The sequence below is a fragment of the Lipotes vexillifer genome, unplaced genomic scaffold (genome assembly GCF_000442215.2).
Source record: "Lipotes vexillifer unplaced genomic scaffold, Lipotes_vexillifer_v1.1 scaffold708, whole genome shotgun sequence".
Taxonomy (NCBI): Eukaryota; Metazoa; Chordata; class Mammalia; order Artiodactyla; family Lipotidae; genus Lipotes; species Lipotes vexillifer.
In genome coordinates, this window is record NW_006781346.1 from 1215387 (window position 1) to 1228204 (window position 12818).

The following is a 12818-nucleotide window of genomic DNA, read 5'->3' on the forward strand; positions in this document are numbered from 1 at the left end:
TGTCACTTACTAAATATCAGTTTACAAAACAAACAAAAAGAGTGAAATATGTCCTGAAAGGCTTTATTAGATATCTGTAGGATAATTACTATTTAAGAATACCATTCTGACCATTCATAGGTTTAATGTTCTTTTTTGAAAAAAGTACTCATCATTTTACTATAAAAATAAGGAAGCAAAGTTTACTTGACCATCGATACACCTCAGAGGGAAGAATTAGCCGGATTAATTGTTGGTCCCTACGTAGAGGTTAACTTAGTTTCCAAAGAACTTTAGCATGGAAAATTAAGATTTTTATGCCTGAAAATTTTTATTTGATGTATGAAGATGTTTTGAACATTAAAAACTCTACACATGGGTTTAGTGTCAGTATTACTCCAAGTGCTAGAATAGTGCAGCTAACAAATCACCTGGCCACAAAGAGAGACTCCATAAATTGAGTTTGTTGCTATAATACCTACTAATCAAAGACTTTTCCCAGGGACCTTGAAATAATATGGTAGCAAACCTAGGAATTCCTGTAATTCCCAGAGGGCTTTTTTTTTAAAAATTCTCCCAGGTTTGGATCTCAAAATAATATCCCAAGAGTTGGTTAATGCAATGATGTTAGTCTGAAAGGAGGCTTCCAGTGACAAGTTTTAGGTCCTAAACTATCTAATAATTTTATCAACAATATAATTTAAGACCCTGAACGCGTGTGTATCACAATTTCAGTGATATAAACTGGGACATGACAAGTAATAAAAATCATGTAACAGGGCTTCCCTGGTGGCGCAGTGGTTGAGAGTCCGCCTGCCAATGCAGGGGACACGGGTTCGTGCCCCGGTCCGGGAAGATCCCACATGCCGCAGAGTGGCTGGGCCCGTGAGCCATGGCCGCTGAGCCTGTGCGTCCGGAGCCTGTGCTCCGCAACGGGAGAGGCCACAACAGTGAGAGGCCCGCGTACCACAGAAAAAAAAAAAAAAAAAATCACGTAACAGAAGAGTGCACAGGAAGGGGATAAAAGAACGAACATCCATTTCTTCAACAAATAAACTTTAATGAAAAATAAATAAATAAAAGAGAAAACCTATCAATTGAAAGAGATTTAAGAATAAAAAAAACAAATGTAGTGTGTTTGGATCCACTGGATTTGAGCAAGTCTTGTTTGGATACTGATTTGAACAAACCATACGGGGAAAAAACATTTATGAGTAAATTAGGGAAAAGTGAACACTGACTAAATATGTGACAAGGTTAAGAAATTATTAATATTTTTAGATATATACTTTGGGATATGTTTGAAATTTTCCATAATAAAGCTTTAACAGGCATTAATAAATAAAATAAGAGCCCATTTCTGAAAATGCACAACATATATAAACATATATACCCCCTCCCATGGAAAGATAAACAAGAGGATTTAATAGTGGTTAATGGTGAAAATATGTGGTATTTTTACTTCCTTTGACTTTTCTACATTGTCAATTTTTTTAATAATAAAAATGTATTGCTCATGTAGTCAGAAAAAGAGCATTTTTGCTTATTTTTAAAGAGATGACCAGCTAAAATGATCTCAAGACAGGAAGATAAATTTTTTGAGACATAGGATTAGATGCCTTCTGAGATGGTGAGATCCTCTATAAAAAATGGTCAATTACCAGGAATAGAATAAGAAAGACATCTGTGCTGAATCAGAAACAAAACCAAATTCCTAAAGTTTCTTTCAGCTCAGAGATTCTGTTGGTCTGTTAACGTCAGATTAATGTTGATTCTATCCTTACCTTGACCAATTTACAAAGACATAAAAGGTTTATTTCTTAATTTTCCCTGAACATTTACATTATCTGTTTGTGAAAGGTTCTTACTTTGATTTATTATATTCAAATTCTATATGTAGACAATCTTCAATGCCCACTTCCATCTTAATAGAATTGTTGACATCAGGATAGGTAGCAAGCTGGTGAACAATAAGATCATATTCTTTTACCAAGTCTGTCAGTCTTCTTACTATCGTCACTTTAAGGAAATACCTACAAAATTAATGGAGAGGACAAGTTAAATCTCCTGTGATATATCTCAGTGTTTTAAATAAGCAAACATTAACTGCAACTCTGCTTTCTCCTTGCTGGAACTCCTTAGGAATCAATTTACTCCATTTACTTCATGAAGAAGTTTTAATTTTTAAATAAATGACCCCACCATAGAAAAAATACAAAGTTCAATTTTAAGAATAGTGTACACACTTTTTAGATCAATTTGAAGCACCATCATCAAGGCTACTTGAAGACATCTCTCTAGATCACTGCTTTTTGTTTGTTTTTTCTTTTTCTCTAGATCACTTCTTAACCATACACTAAATGAGAATCATTGGGAAACTAATGGATTTAGAGAGTAATTCCATTTACAGGACAAATGAAGTACCTAAGAACGATTCATACAGGGAAATGTATGACTAAAACTTCTCAAAATAGGATTCTCTAAAACTACGGAAGGCTCTTACTACATGAGATGAGCATTAGCCAGAAAAAAACCAAAATATTTGACAGAATTTTAAAAATCTTAAGCCTTCCACTCCAAAATTATAATTAGAAGTTCTAATAAGACATTCAATAGTAGTCATTACTTTCTGGTTTTGATTCTGTCTAGTTTCTGATACACGTTCATACCTTAAACGGACATTGGCACCGATGTAAGATTCATATGGCTTTTCAACTTGCATAAATTCAAAATCATAACTTCTGCTCTGAGTCAGTTCTCCAGGTAAGGCTAGTTCTTTCACTAGGTTTACAAATTCGTGAGTATTACTCTTGTCATTGAAAAGTTCTAAGAAATTTTAAAAAGCAAAAAGACCAATTATATTTAATACCCAACTCATTAAAACCCAAACTTCTACTTCCAAAGCAAATAATTTTTACAAAAAAATTAGTTGGATTTGTCTCCACTTTAAATACTAGAGCTATGATCTGAATTCCATTATCTTTCTCACTATTATGCTCCATTTAGGCATAAAAAATTCAAGCAGCATAGCAAAGTGAAAATTTCTATTATAAAAAAATGAATTCATTCCTTTAATGCATTTAGGGTTTGCCCAGTATGAAGCTGTTTTAACAGACATATTTCCAGCAATTATTTGAACTTCCTCCCTTCTAGGCAAAAAGTGTATTGTCTTGTTGTTTTGCTTTAGTTAGGCAAATATATTACCTTGATAAAAACTATAATACGCAAAAGACTAAAATCAGCTATCAGTTAATTACTATAATTTGCCCCTTAAATATAATCTCATCCAAAATAGACATGTAAATAAATATCCACCCATTCCAATTTTGATACTTTAAAAATGTACAGTAAAACTTAGAAAGCTAGCACCTATTTTCTTTTCTCTTTTCCGAATCTGCAGTACCAAAAGATTTATACAATTTAACTCCTGCTAAATCAAGAATGTCTCTGAAATACACATACGGAAACATACACATGTTGATCTAAGTCAAAAAGAAATTACACTTTTCCTTTTCACATGGAATTTTCTATTGACAAGTGAGTCTGGCTACAGGTACACACTAAGTTAGGAAGACAAACGGCATGGGTAATTAGAAAGTGAAGGATGAAAGTGACACTGCTAATTGTGAATAAACCTGGTGAAAAATGTAGGCAGATGGAAATTTCAGTGAATAAACTAATTTACTTGAATTATTTTTCAAGGCTGGTAGCTTACATAACTCCTTTCACTTTTAGTAATTAAGTTTAATCACAAATAAAGGCAGGATTAGTCAAATATTTAATACAATTAAAAGAAACATGATTTAATGTTTATAAAATAAATCCTCTTTTATTACGCAAAATTAATTCCTTCTTTCCATAAAGCTAAGTGCCAAATCAAACTCTCTTCAAACTCAGTTATCAAAGAACAAAAAAGTAATACTATTTTAAAACTCACCAATTTGACCTACAAATTCAATTCTAATTCCTTGGTGCTCTAGCCTCTTTCCAGATTGCTTAAAGGCTATGTTTACCTGCCAAAACATGAAATTGTAAGAGATGTTAACAATCCTTTGTGGGCCTACTAGCAGATTGCTTCCAGATGAATACAATGTATAAATATTTCAGGTATTCATTTCTGAAGTCTGAGACACCACCACATACCTAGATCCTACCTAGACCTTATAACGCCAGAGAAGGTAAAACCTACTCATATACAATCAGTAATGAACCTATTACTTATACGTACACTTAAAGCATCTTCTTTGTTATTAAGGAATCCTTCTTTACAGCTGGAGAACTATAAAGACTCAATAAAAGGGAAAACTTTCAACTATTCAAATATGTTTTCAGGTCAAACAGTTAAAAAATTCTACAACAGCTAAAAAATTCTACAACAGCATTTTAATGTAAGGTTATTACTAATTCCAAGAACTGATCTTAAAGATCACTTTCAGCCTTTTATAACCAACAATATATTGTTATAATTCCTGATCTTAAAAGCAATGCTTATTGCCCTGAGTCTGCTACTCATCCTAAAAACAGAATGTCTAAAGATTTAAATTTTGAGTATGATTATCTTATGTACTTTTCAAATTAAATATATAATCTAAAATCCCTAAATTCATATGTGCCAAATGGAAACCTTAATTTTATACATTTTAATTTGACAAAATATCTATAAAGTACATACAGATTAAAAACAAAATTTGAAACATTTAAGGATTAGCTAACATACCAAAAAGCATACTTCCAGGTTTATTCTTCACTATAAAAAAAATATTGGTAGCATGACTCTTAAAAGCTTTTCTTCCAAATAGTGTTTTCAAAAGACAACAGAAATTAAGGACCAATAAAAACCGAAGTTCAGTTACTTCTGTCTGTAAACTACATAATTAAAATATTCATGCTTCTATATCTTCCATATCTGCGACCAGGATGAGTTAGTTACTTGCCTTCCAAATTAATATCTCAGAAAAACAAGTAAATAATTAAACAAATTGTAGTACATCATATGACGGAGTATAATTAAAGTATAAAAATAATAAGGTCAAAGAATATTTAATGATGTGGGAAGATGTGCATGGTATGTCACATGAAGGAAACATGGTCAAACTGTATACAAGTATAATGCCAATTATATTTTTTAAACTACAGAAAAAACTCTTAACAGGAGTTACTTCTGGAATGTATGCTTATGGGTAATTTTGTTTCCTTCTCTGTAGCTTTTTTTGACAGACGGCAATTAAATTTAACTTTAAAAAATGGGGGCTTCCCTGGTGGCGCAGTGGTTGAGAATCTGCCTGCCAATGCAGGGAACACGGGTTCGAGCCCTGGTCTGGGAAGATCCCACATGCCGCGGAGCGGCTGGGCCCGTGAGCCATGGCCGCTGAGCCTGCGCGTCCGAAGCCTGTGCTCCGCAACCGGAGAGGCCACAACAGGGAGAGGGCCGCGGACCACAAAAAAAAAAAAAAAAAGTATATGCTGGGCTTCCCTGGGGGCTTAGTGGTTGAGAGTCCGCCTGCCAATGCAGGGGACACGGGGTCGTGCCCCGGTCCGGGAGGATCCCACATGCCGCGGAGCGGCTGGGCCCGTGAGCCATGGCCGCTGAGCCTGCGCGTCCGAAGCCTGTGCTCCGCAACCGGAGAGGCCACAACAGGGAGAGGGCCGCGGACCACAAAAAAAAAAAAAAAAAAAAAAGAACAACAACAACAAAAAATATGCTTCAGGAGTCCCAAGACAATTCAATGGGGAAAGAATATTCTTTTCAACAAATAGTGCTGGAACAACTCAATTTCAACATACAAAAAAATGAAATTGGATCCCTACCTTGCACCATATACAAATATTAACTCAAAATGGATAAAAGACCTAAATGTAGGAGCTACAGTTACAAAACTCTTAGAAGAAAACATAGGTGTAAATCTTCATTATCTTCGATAGGCAACTGTTTCTCAGATGACACCAAAAGCATGAGAAATGAAATTTTAAAAAAGATAAACTGGACATCATCAAATAGAAAATTTTAGTACTTCAAGACACCACCAAGAAAGTGAAAAGACAACTCGCAGAAATAGAGAAAATATTTGCAAAACATAACTGACAAAAGACTTGTATCTAGAGTACATAAAGAACTCTTACAACTCAACAATCAAAAGACAAATAAGCCAATTAAAAATGGTCAAAGGATATGCACAGACTTTTCTCCAAAAGAGTTATACAAACAGCAATAAGCACATGAAAAGATGCTCAATATTATTCATCATTAGGGGAAATGCAAATCAAAACCATTATGACCACTTCTCACCCACTAAGATGGCAATAAAAAATACAGACAATAATAAGTATTGCCAAGAATGTGAAGAAACTGGAACCCTCATACATTGCTGAAGAGAATATAAAATGGTGCAGCTGCATTGGAAAAGCCTGGCAGTTCCCTTAAAAGTTAAACATAGAGTTAATGTATGACCCAGCAATTCCATTCCTAAGTATACACTCCAGAGAAATGAAAACACACAGTCACACAAAAACTTAACACACAAATGTACAGCAATATTCATAACAGTCAACAAATAGAAACCCAAATATCCTCAACTGAAATGTCCTCAACTGATGAATGGATGAAGAAGTGTGGTACATTCATATACTACACAGATATATACTGAAATATTATTCTGCTATAGAAAAGAATGGTGTTTTGATACATGCTGCAACATGAATGAACCTTGAAAACATTATGCTACATGAAATGAGGCAGACACAAAAAGACAAATCTTATATGACCACTTATATGAAATAGAACAGGCACAGAACAGGCAAATTTATAGGGAAAAAAGTAGACTAGAGGGACTTACTTCCCTGGTGGAGCAGTGGTTAAGAATCCGCCTGCCAATGCAGGAGACACAGGTTTGAGCCCTGGTCCAGGAAGATCCCACATGCACGCAGCAACCCCGTGTGCCACAACTACGGAGCCTGCACTCTAGAGCCCGTGAACCACAACTACTGAGCCTGCATGCCACAACTACTGAAGCCCATGCGCCTAGAGTCTGTGCGCCACAAGAGAAGCCACCACACACAAAAAAAGAGAAGCCACCACAATGAGAAGCCCACGCACCGCAACAAAGAGTAGCCCCCACTTCGCCGCAACTACAGAAAGCTTGTGAGCAGCAACGAAGACCCAACGCAGCCATAAATAAATAAATAAATAAACTTATTTTTTAAAAAAGTAGGCTAGAGGTATCCATGGATTGGGAGAAAAGGGAAAAGAGTAGTTATTGCTTGATGGGTACAAAGTTTCTGTTTGGGGTGATGCACAAATTTTTAAAATAGTGGTGATGGGGGCTTCCCTGGTGGCACAGTGGTTGAGAATCCATCTGCCAATGCAGGGGACATGGGTACGAGCCCTGGTCCATGAAGCTCCCATGTGCCGCAGAGCAACTAAGCCCGTGTGCCACAACTACTGAGCCTGCGCTCTAGAGTCCGAGAGCCACAACTACTGAGCCCACATGCTACAACTACTAAAGTGCTACAACTACTGAAGCCCGTGCGCCCTAGAGCCCTTGCTCTGCCACAAGAGAAGCCGCTGCAATGAGAAGGCCATGCACCATATCGAAAAGGAGGCCCTACTCTCCGCAACTAGAGAAAGCCTGAGCACAGCAACGAAGACCCAATGCAGCCAAAAATAAATAAATAAAATACATTTATAAAAAAAAATAGTGGTGATGATTGCACAACATTGTGAATGTGATTAATGCTACTGAATTAGACACATAGAAATCGTTAATATGGCAAATTTTATTATATATATTTTTTACCAAAAATTTTTTTAAAAGGAATAAACCTTGAAGACATCATGCTGAGTAAAAGAAGCCAAACACAAAAGGCCACATATTTTATGATTCCATTTATATGAAATGTCCAAAATAGGCAAATCCATAGAGAAAGAAAGCACATTTATAGATTAGTGGATGCTAGGTGTCTTAGTCCATTCGGGCTGCTATGACAAAATACCATAGACTAGGTGGCTTAAAAACAACATAAATTTATTGCTTACACTTCTGGAGGCTGTGAAGTTCAAGATCAAAGCGCCAGGAGATTTGGTGTCCGGGGAGAGCTTGCTTTCTGGTTCACAGATGGCTGTCTTTTCACTATGTCCTCACATGTCAGAAGCTGCACATGGGATTTCTCTGAGGACACTAATCCCATTCATGAGGGCTCTGCCCTCATGACCTAATCATCTCCCAACACCTCCCCCAGCCCCACCCCCCCCAATACGTCACACTGGGGATTAGGTTTCAACACATGAATCTTTTTTTTTTTTTTTTTTTTTGCGGTACGCGGGCCTCTCACTGCTGTGGCCTCTCCCGTTGCGGAGCACAGGCTCCGGATGCGCAGGCTCAGCGGCCATGGCTCACGGGCCCAGCCGCTCCGCGGCATGTGGGATCTTCCCAGACCGGGGCACGAACCCATGTCCCCTGCATCGGCAGGCGGACTCTCAACCACTGCGCCACCAGGGAAGCCCCACATGAATCTTATAAGGACACAAACATTCAGTTTATGGCACCAAGGGAGTTACTGCTAACGGTATGGTGTTTCTTCTGGGGTGATGAAAACATTATGGAATTAGATAGTGGTGACAGTTGCATAACTCTGCAAATATAGTAAAAACCTCTGAACTGTACACTTTAGTAAGGTGAATTTTATAGTATGTGAATTACAACTCAATAAAGCTATTTTTTAAAAAAGACATGAAAAAAATTAAAAATGAAAGTATATGTCACAAATAAACCAATGGAACAGAACAGAGATGTTGAAACAGACTCATACAACCTCTGGCTGATGACAAAGGTGATGCTGCAGTGTAGTGGGGGAAAGGATGGCTTTTTCAATAAATGTCCTGGGTTAATAAGATATCCATGTGGCGAAAAACAAACAAACAAACAAGTAGCCTTGACTCGTATATCACAAAGACAAAATCAATTCCAAAAAACTGAAGATCTAAATGTGAAATGTAAAATTGTTTTAAATTACAGGAAAAACAGGAGAACATCTTCATGCCCATACGGTAGGCAAAGATGTCTTAAACAGGATACAAAAAGCACTAACATTTGTAGAGTATTAAAATTAAGAACTCCTGTTCATCCAAAGACACCATTAAGACAGTGAAAAATCCAGCCAGAAAGATATTTATAATACATATGCAAAGGACTCTATATTGAGAAGCACGTATCAAAAACATACCAAAAAAAACCCAAAAACCTACACATCAATAAGAAAAAGTCAACTGAGTCAACTGAGCCCGAAAACCCCCCCACCAAAACCCAAAGCCTTGAATAGGCATTTCACAAAGGACATCAAATAGCCAATAAATATATGAACAGTCGCTCAACCTCATTAGATGTCAGGGAAATGGAAATTTACACATGTAGCGAGAAAATGAGAAGACGACAAGCCATAAACTGGGAGAAAATATTTGCAGAAGCCACATCTGAGAAAGGGCTGTTTTCCAAAAAGGGCTGTTTCCGACTCTTAAAACTCAATAAGAAGAAAACCAACAAACCGAATGAAAACTAGGCAAAAGATTTGAACAAGCACTTCACCAAAAAAGACATATATTTGAAGATAAACATATGAAAAGATGTTCAACATCATATTATTAGGGAACTGCAAATTAAAACAATGAGATACCACTACAAAACTGTTAGAATGGGCAAAATCTAGAACACTGACATCATCAAATGCTAGCGAGAATGTGGTACAACAGGAACTCTCATTCATTGCTGAAAATGGTAGTGCTACTTTGGAAAATAGTTTGGCAGTTTCTTACAGAACCAACACTATTTCCTTTACTCGTTTGACGTGTTCCATCCTTTTAATGATTTTGTCTGCTCTCTTTCAGGCCTCTTCTCTTTCTCCCCATCATTTTAAAGGGAGAGTAAAGTAGAAAAGCAAAAAATTTATTTCAGATATAACACTAAGACATCAGTAAGTAAACTGGCAAAGGACCAGAATACATGATGCAGTAAAATAGCTAATAAACCTAAGTTCAACCTATCTAGTAACCAAAGAAATGCTATCAAAGAATAATATCATTTTTGATTATAGAAATAGCAAAGATTAAAAAGTGACCATATTCAGTACTACCCTGAGTGAAACAAGGCATTAAGTGAACATGTGATTTGATGCAAATTCTCCAGGTTAATATGTATTGATACCCTTCAAATATTCATGTCTTTTGGTCCAGCAACTCACTTCCAGGAATTCATTCTAAGGAAGTAATCTTATCCTACAGAAATCTGGAGAAAAACTTATGTACTAAAGTTTTATTATTAAAAACATGTCTGTATTACTAAAGATACGGTGATATACTACAAGCAGTCTGAAAAATACAGTAGAAACTATTTAAATATCCAATAATAGGGAAAAGGTATGCTTAATATATTATACATACATTAACGCAGAGAGACTAGGAGGAAACACATTCAAATTTTAACAGTGAATTATTTCCATATAATGGGAATATAGATAATTATTTTATTTCCCAAACTATCTACCATGTGTATGTATCACCTTAACAAGCAGGGGAGAGAAACTCTTAATATTTTATAATTAGAAAAATTATTTCAAATGTTTTATGACTTGATTTTATCTAGGATATTACCATTCTTCAGTATCACAAACTAATGAGTACTAATCATGTTCCATAAGGTATAAGAATAATCTTATACATCACTTGGTAAGGAAAAGGAGGAAAAAGTTAAACCACAAAAGGTATCATAAATGTATCTGACCATGCATGGACATGTTCCAAATGTACTTAAGTCCTCTACAGAGTATCAAGAAATGAGATCAACAGACACAATGACAGTAGTACAGACAGATAAGCTATAAAGAATGAGAAAGAAACTTTCAGAAACGTATACTAGAGAATTATCCCCAATCTCCACAACTCAACTTTATGTTAAAGCAGAAACAAACTTTGAGTGGATCACAGCCCCAATGTAGAAACTGTCTGAAGTTAAACAGATGCACATAGTCACAAACACACAAAATCTTGCACACAGTTTAATTTAGACTCTGCCCCTGTAACCCTTCCAGTTTAAGAATCTTTCCTGTAAATGTTCTATTGAATCAAGGATTTAACTGACCTTCTGAAAAAATTTTCCATCTCTAATAAAATCATTCAAATTTAGATACAGCACAAGCCACTTTCATGACTAATTCTAATACTCTACAACTAGGTAATTCTCCAAACAAAATATTTACCTTCCCTGAAACAGATTCTCCATCATAGAAAAGATAGTGTTTTTCTACTTTGCCATCCTCAGTTTTCATTTCTGCCATTTTCCTCGTTTCCCCATCATTAAGGACAACATCAATCTCACAAATGGGACCAAAAAATCCTCCAAGAAAACTCTGAAATAAAAGGAAAATGTTCATAATTATGTTTTGTCAGTCACTACATTTTTTTAATTCAAATTTAATTACCTATAACCTACAGTTAACCTATGAATTCACAAGGAAATAAGAACTTATATCAAATACTACATCAAAACTAAAATTTCATACAATATGCGTACAGTTAATGCTGTACTGTACGCTTAAATTTTTGCTGAGGATATATTTATGTTATATGTTTTCTACCACAATAAAATTAAAAGACATAAAAGAAAACAAATTTAAACACGCTATAAATTTCAATCATGTCCACAGGTAACCACTATAAATAATCAAATAGTAACATATACCAAAGATCTAAAAGGACTACCCCAGTGGTCCAGTGGTTAAGACTCCCTGCTTCCACTACAGGGGATACAGGTTCAATCCCTGGTTGGGGAAGTTCCGCATGCATGCCACGTGGCTAAAAAATTAATCCTAACATCTGGATTTGAAAGGTTACCTTTAGTAATACATCTATGAGGTTCTTTCATTATACTGCTATAATGAAACTCATACAATCCGAATTACTCATGAGTTATTACAATGTACTAGTTATGGTAAAATCTACTGCTATATAGGTCTGAACAGCATGTGTTACATTGTGTAAGCCCTTGGAATAAAACTGGCTCTAATGGAGGAGACTAATTAAATTTCTGCAAATTTTGTTAATACCCAAAAGAAGTGAGCTAAAACTAGGCATGTTTGGTAAGACCAGCCCTCCCGCAGGAAATTAGTATTGGTGCAGTAGCAAAATCTACAGCAAGGAACTTGCATTAAGGCTCAGTTCTGTCCTCAGGAGGACAGCAAACAAGCTAATGATCCTGCTAAGGCTATGTGGGTCATAGGATGATACTATGATCAAAGGAGATAGTGTTTTCCTAAATTCTGAGCTTGCTTCTTTGTTTTTTGGCAGTGCCACGCAGCTTGTGGGATCTTAGTTATAGAACTCGGGCCCTCAGCAGTGAAAGCTCAGAGTCCTAACCACTGGACCGCCGGGGAATTCCCACTTCTTTATTTTTATTAATCCTTTATTAACAAAAGGATTATAATTTCATGAAATCAACTCAAAGAATTGCCAGATTAGTACTTATGACATACTCCAAAGACATAACCAGCAAATTTTCCTTTTGGCAAGATGTTTTAATCTTTCCTGGCAATATTATAAATGATAAACAACTTTAATTAGAAAACTATTCTGAACTAACTTAGAATGAAAAACATCAATAATAGGGCATGTGCACTGTCCCTTCCTAGTTAGCTTTCATACCCCAAGTTGTAAATTCAAAACTTGCTGAAAATGGTATACATTCTCCTAAGAGTTACAAATATGAGAATGTATAGCAGCTGAAAATCAGTTACTATTTATCAACTATGTGCAAAGCACTGAGCCAGCAAACGGGGGGGTGGGGGGGGGGGGTGCG

General features: G+C 36.0%; 1 protein-coding gene across 2 annotated transcripts in view; it reads right to left on the minus strand.

The window, feature by feature from the left end:
- The window catches only part of VPS26A (VPS26 retromer complex component A), a 26287-nt gene that overhangs the window by 9997 nt on the left and 3472 nt on the right, over positions 1-12818 (minus strand). For both annotated transcript variants that reach the window (XM_007454573.1, XM_007454572.1), the window contains exons 2-5: positions 11224-11373; positions 3917-3992; positions 2649-2805; positions 1848-2012 (exon numbers count right to left, since the gene is read on the minus strand). In XM_007454573.1, the coding sequence (XP_007454635.1) occupies positions 1848-2012; positions 2649-2805; positions 3917-3992; positions 11224-11373 (548 nt within the window). The remainder of the gene's footprint in view (positions 1-1847; positions 2013-2648; positions 2806-3916; positions 3993-11223; positions 11374-12818) is intronic.